Here is a 6,366-nt window from a genome sequence, read left to right on the forward strand (position 1 = left end):
CTAAACCTTTGGTGCAGCTTCTATTCGACTTCGGATTTAAAAGAAGGAAAAAGGGATTAAAAGAAGAGAAAAGGGATCAAATGCAAGGCTATCATATCAAGAAAACTTTGGTCTAGCAAAAATCTGCTAGGGAAATGTGATATTGGTCCATTTGTTTTCTTCTTTGTATACTGCAGATGTCTTTTTGTCATAGACAGCTGCAAGTTGTTGCAATCAATTCTCAATGTTTTCTTTTTGGATATCAATTTGTTTCCCAATCATTTCGAATTCTTGATCTAAAGATTCCTCAGCCAACAACTTGTAGTCTTGTAAGTACTACTAAATAACTGTCTCCTTTTAATCTTAGATTTGCTTGGCATAGCATTGGTAATGGTAAATAATTGCACGGTGGTAGTAATAACCAATTTCTGCGGGTTATATATTTGTCGATAACATGCACATTTCTGTACTTCCGGCAAAAATGTGGTTACGGATCTTCTCCGTATAAAATGCATACATCTAAAACTCTGAACATTAACAAATAGAGCTCTACTTTATATGGTAATTATGTGTCAAAAAAAAAATTAAAAATATAAATAAAATTAAAATGTTAGTATATGGTAAAATCTGGTTTCGGAATTTGGAAATGCCATTTGTCCTTGCCTTTGAAGTTGAAATCCTACGCACTTGCTTAGATATTTGTGGGTGTAACAGGTAAAATTTGGGTAGGAATATCCTGAGTTCTGACACTCATGTTTTAGGCGGGAAACAAAAGCAAAGGCCGCGCAAATTTCAACGTTTCAATCAATTATATCCATTTTTATAATGTTTGAAATTCTATAGAGAGAGACGAAGCAGAAGAGAGAGAGAGAGAGAGTGACGAAGCAGAAGAAAAAAAAGGAAACTAGGGTTTCAAATCGATGAAGAAGAAAACCCTAAAAAGAAGCAATATTAAAACTACTACTACTACCACTAGTAGTATTAGTAAAAGAGGGAGGAAAAGCAATCAAATGAAGAGTACACCAATTACTGTGAAGCTAGGTCAACTTTCAGTCGTACCTTCTAACCATTCCTCTTCTTCTGGACTCCAGATCCCTCAACGCCAAGAAATCAATAATATCAATCAGTCTTCTTCGTCGAATCATCCTGTTGATGTCGTAGATCTCGATAATGCTGTTGTTGCTGATGATAAGGATCGCATCCTCAGTCAAGACTTTTTCTGGTAATTACTCTTATCTATTTCCGTTTTCCTAATTATTAACAGAGCTTCATGTTTTCAATCATTTAGAACAAAAAAAAAATTATCTTTTTTTTTTTTTTTTTTCCTTTCACTTAGTCTACATTTGTTTTGATTTTTGTTTGTATGTTTTGGTGAAGTACTCCGGACTATATTACCCCCGATGGGCAACAAATCAGCAACTATTTTTTGGATGGTGGTGACAAGGTAATTATCTACAACATCAAAAATTGATGCTTATATTACATCTGTGGAGATTTTGTGTGTAAATTTGTGAATTTCATATGTTATAGGAGAATATCCCGTGTCCTAGATCGCCAGAAAAGTCTAACACGTATACATTGAGAAGCAAAAGACAACGGCAAGGTAAGCATTACTTCTGAATTATCAATTCTGTTGACAAACTGTTACATTGTGCCATTTTGCTGCCAAAATGTTAGAAATGCTTGCGCACTTGGTGCACGCAGTGACCATAGACGCCACGTATTCGTCCCTACGGGTACCCATTCAATGGTGAATAGGGCATCCATGTGGGACGTGTTTTCACCGCATGCACCTGGCTGCTCCTAATTCTTTCACTCAGCCACCTCAGTTTAGTTTATGAAGCAGCCAAAAGATGCCTCTAGCGAGAAGAATATATCCACTCGAATAAATAGGAGAGAGAAGTAGTAACTCGACCCATAGGAGAGGAAATGACACTTTGTTTCTAGCCTATGTGCTCCTCCGAGCTGGTCCTATCCTCACTTAGCTTCGGTTCGGAATCCTGGATTCCTCTGTGACGTAAGCAATTTGGTGTGTCGATGCATGATCTGTTATCAAGTAAAACACAATCACCTTTAGCTTTGCAAAGCCGCTGCTACTAATTTGTTTCACTCAGATATATAATTCATGTTGAACAACAGAAGTTGAAAACACATTCTCATTACCATGATACTTATCTACCTTAATCAATAATGATATAATTGGAGCCTGCGAACTCACATTTTACTGTCTGTTATCTCGTAAAACGTGAGAACCTTCAGCTTTGCGGCGTGTTGTTGAAAAGGTTAATCTTACAAAAGTATATTGGGAAGTATTAAGCCAGTAGCATCTTATATAACGTGTTTGGCAGGTTGTATTAGAGTAACTGCTGGCAATTAAAATAATATTGTTTATAAATATAGTTTTTGTGGCATTGTCGCTTCTTCTTTTTTTGATGCATGCTACCTGGAGCTGTTGTTGGAAAGTATATGTTTAAGATGATTCTGCTGTGGATTGCTTTTCATTTAATTTGTTTGATACGTTTACTGTTACTATGATGCAACAATCAATATCTGATGTTTTATTCTCTTAGATGGATTCTCGATCGGTTCTCTCAGTCCCATTTTCCCCTGCCAACAAGAAGTAATGAAGTCTGCATTGGATACATCTGGATCAGATAGTTTAGCAGAAAAACCATCTGTAATTGGATTGCAGGACGATTGCAATAATGTTTCACGATCTGCGATAGAACATTTATCAGAATCTTTAGGTGTGGATGAACCTAGAAAAGAAGAACCATTTGTTATTGGAACAGAAAAGAAGAAAAGCTATGTTTCACAAACAGCGGTAGCTCTCCGTTGTCGGGTTATGCCTCCTCCTTGCTTAAGGAACCCATATATAAAGGATACAGCAGAAATGGATCTTGATCCATTTGGCAACCGAAGATCAAAGTCTGCAGGTAGTCTACTCAGTGTTTAACTTAGCCAAGTATAAAAGATAGATTGATATATCTAACTCTTCTAACGTCACATGAACTTCTAAAGACTCCCAGTACAGTTTACCTGTTAGGGCTCCAATGAATAAAACTTGTCTTTTCCTATCTATTGGACATGCAAAACATTAACAAATATCACGTCTCTATATATTGCTCAAAAGGTTTGTGCAGTTGTCCACAAAAAGGCTCATAACAGAAAAGTTAGGGTTACACAGCTTAAAGAGATTCATTTTGGTTGTTAAATGCTCGAGAGTTGATTCTCGATATCTACTAGCTACGGGTTAAAGTGGCTTTTACGATTTTGTTGCACACTGCAGGTGTTTGCTTCACAGTTGCCAATGGAGACGGCATTTCTCGCTACCGCACAGATTTCCATGAAATTGGGGTAACACCTGAATTCAATCTATTTTTTCTTGTGTGTTTTCAGATGATTAGTTTCCATCTTGTAAAGTTGCTGTAATTTGTGGCTAACGCTTTCTTTCAGCAAATTGGCCATGGGAACTTCAGTCGCGTCTTCAAAGTCTTGAAGAGGATTGATGGTTGTATGTATGCTGTGAAACATAGCATAAGGCAGTTGCATCAGGACACGGAGAGGTACCTTCCTTTCTTCTCAGTTCTTGATTCATTGCTATAAAAAGTTGCTGATATTCCTAGGGGTGCAGGAGACAAGCGTTGATGGAGGTCCAAGCTCTAGCTGCGTTGGGTATGTGAATATTAGTTTCACATTGAACTTTTTATCTCATTTTCTACATTCTGGAACTTAAATTTTCTTTTATAGGGTATCACAAAAATGTTGTGGGGTACTACACGTCTTGGTTTGAAAATGAGCAACTCTTCATTCAAATGGAGCTATGCGATGGCAGTCTATCAATCAAGAGATCCTCTCAGTCATTTACAGAAGATGAAGCATTGGATGTTATGCATCAGGTCATTAAAATCTTATCCTTTGTTGTTCAGTATGCTCACATTCCTGTAAGACTGTCAGAAGTTCCATTAGTGTTAGTGCAGTATATCTATAAGATTGCATGCATACTTGTTTAGCTGGTCCAACAAATGATTTTGAGTAACTGATAAGTGATGACAGAGAATTGTCTTAATTGTTGGTATTAGACCTATCTTGAGCAACAAAATTGAAGTTTCTCACATAAATAGATACCAGATAAGGTGGACTCTATATAAACCGATGACGACGGGAAGGCTTTTGACGCAGAAAATAGAAGTGTAACCCTTAAACCAGGAATTAACAATGGTGATAACATGAAAATCTGAATGAATTCGTGGAAGATTTGTAGGTTTGCAGCAACTTGGTTCTAATAGTCATCATAGTATGCAGCAACTTGGTTCTAATAGTCATCATAGTATATTTAGTAAATATGACACGGCTGCTGAATTTCATTTGTCTTTCAACATATGTTCAGATTGCCTTGGCGTTGATGTTCATACATGAGCGAGGGATTGCCCACTTAGATGTGAAACCTGATAATATTTATGTTAAGAATGGTGTTTATAAGCTTGGCGATTTTGGTTGTGCGACTCTCCTGGATAAAAGCTTACCCATAGAAGAAGGGGATGCTCGCTACATGCCTCGGGAAATTCTCAATGACAATTATGATTATCTCGATAAAGTAGATATCTTCTCTCTTGGAGCCGCTATTCTTGAGCTGGTCAAAGGATCACCTTTGCCTGATTCTGGGCCACAGCTGATGAACCTTAGAGAAGGAAAAATCCCTCTCCTTCCTGGACATTCTATTCAGTTTCAGAACTTGGTCAAGGTAATATCTTCTTCAGTCACATCCTTTCTTATGCTTATCCTGTTCCGTTTTCCATTGAGTACATATATTATCTTGATTTGCTTGGCTGAAGTTAGAACTACGTTTCATGTCATTTAAGGTGATGGTGGATCCTGACCCTGTTCGACGACCTTCTGCCAGGGACTTGGTTAAAAACCCAATCTTTGACAGAGTCTGTAAATCTTCAAGAACCACGTAATTCTGTCATCATCTGTAATTCCACAAGGGGCCGAAGCTACTGCAGTACTGGTAGCTGTGTACCCACACAGAACACCAAGTCCTGATTTTGGAGTGCACAATTTTTACCCAAGCTGCACCAATAGCCAGAGACACTGAACAAATTGGTGGCCAGTATTGTAATTTACATCTTCTTTTTTTCATTTTGCAACTACGAGTTGTCTATAGGTATAACATTCACCATTTCCCCACCCAGATATGGTGCATCTGTTCCGAAGCTATTTAGTAAGGGGAAAGAACATGACAAGCAGACTTGTATAGTATTTTGTATGTTTGCTATGTTAAGCCCTTCAGTAACAGTTTTCTTGTAACTTATTTAATGCAACATTAGATGAATCATTTGTCGGCATTTTGGTGTTTCCTTCTGTTTCGATTAAGAATGTGTCTTAGAAGGGACGAAACAAGCTAGCTTGTCCCCAAGACCTGAGCTCAGCCTGATACTCAGAAGTTGTAATGCCACAACCAAGACCTGAGTTCAGCCTCCAGTGATGAGACTCCCTTGGGCCAACACCAAGAATTATATATGGATGACTCAACAGCATCATCAAATGTCACTTTGGCCGAGTGGTAAAGGCGTGTGCCTGGTGAGTACATTATATGGATGACTCCACAGCTTAAATTTTTTCTATTTGATTATGAAGAATAGATTTTAACCCTAGTGACATTAAGCTCTAGATTCAAGATCTAGATCATATCAGATTCCCATTGAAACAAGCATAAGGTGAAGGAATCTTGAGCAACCAAGGTCTCCAGTGAACGAAGAGAAAAAAATAGGTTCAGAACTTTATATATTGATAAACAAAAACATTGTATTGAGATCCTCAAAAGTCTTCAAGTTTGTAGAGCTTTGATGTCCCTTTCACGAATTTAGTGCCAGCCACTTGATACATTTTGTTTAAACTAATCCAGCCATTAATTAAACCTAATTAAAACTTTAGTTAAAGTCCCAATTGGTGATTGAGAAGTTTAGGGCTTGTTCTACACTTCTGCTAACAGATGAGAAAACAATTAACACACAAATATTATTACATCACATGATTCATGTTACTTTTTTGACTCTAGGAATAGTTGTGAGGGTTGAAACCGGGAAGGATTCCGATCAATTCATCGTATTGAAGGATGGTTTCTTGAAAAAAAAATTAATCAATATTTTTTATATATTTATTTTGTAATTTCTTTTATGGAAATCAGATAGAAAAAAGAATGATAAATTACACACTCCTAATAACTTGAGTGCCTGATAGTCAAATAAATATCCAATGAAAAATGAAAAATGTGCGGTCTGATTTTTAAGGGTTGTACATTTTTAGGCATAGGTTCATATTTTATTGGCATCTGAATAATTTTTTACACGCGGCTGCTACGACAACTTGATCTGGATTATCAAT

At 37.1% G+C, this 6,366-nt stretch overlaps 1 protein-coding gene across 2 annotated transcripts; it reads left to right on the forward strand.

The window, feature by feature from the left end:
• Positions 1 to 834: 834 nt before the first annotated feature.
• LOC113318987 (wee1-like protein kinase) lies at positions 835 to 5,321 on the forward strand. 2 transcript variants are annotated; one of them, XM_026567291.1, is made up of 10 exons: positions 835 to 1,201; positions 1,357 to 1,423; positions 1,510 to 1,582; positions 2,550 to 2,915; positions 3,269 to 3,336; positions 3,436 to 3,545; positions 3,614 to 3,654; positions 3,730 to 3,878; positions 4,370 to 4,723; positions 4,842 to 5,321. In XM_026567291.1, the coding sequence occupies exons 1-10, from the start codon at positions 900 to 902 to the stop codon at positions 4,938 to 4,940; spliced, it is 1,629 nt and encodes a 542-aa protein (XP_026423076.1). In that variant the 5' UTR covers positions 835 to 899; the 3' UTR covers positions 4,941 to 5,321. The 2 variants fall into 2 exon arrangements, with proteins under 2 accessions (XP_026423076.1, XP_026423077.1); XM_026567292.1 differs by having other exon boundaries at positions 4,883 to 5,321.
• The last annotated feature ends 1,045 nt before the right edge of the window (positions 5,322 to 6,366 follow it).

Source organism: Papaver somniferum, chromosome 10 (genome assembly GCF_003573695.1).
Source record: "Papaver somniferum cultivar HN1 chromosome 10, ASM357369v1, whole genome shotgun sequence".
NCBI classification, from domain to species: domain Eukaryota; kingdom Viridiplantae; phylum Streptophyta; class Magnoliopsida; order Ranunculales; family Papaveraceae; genus Papaver; species Papaver somniferum.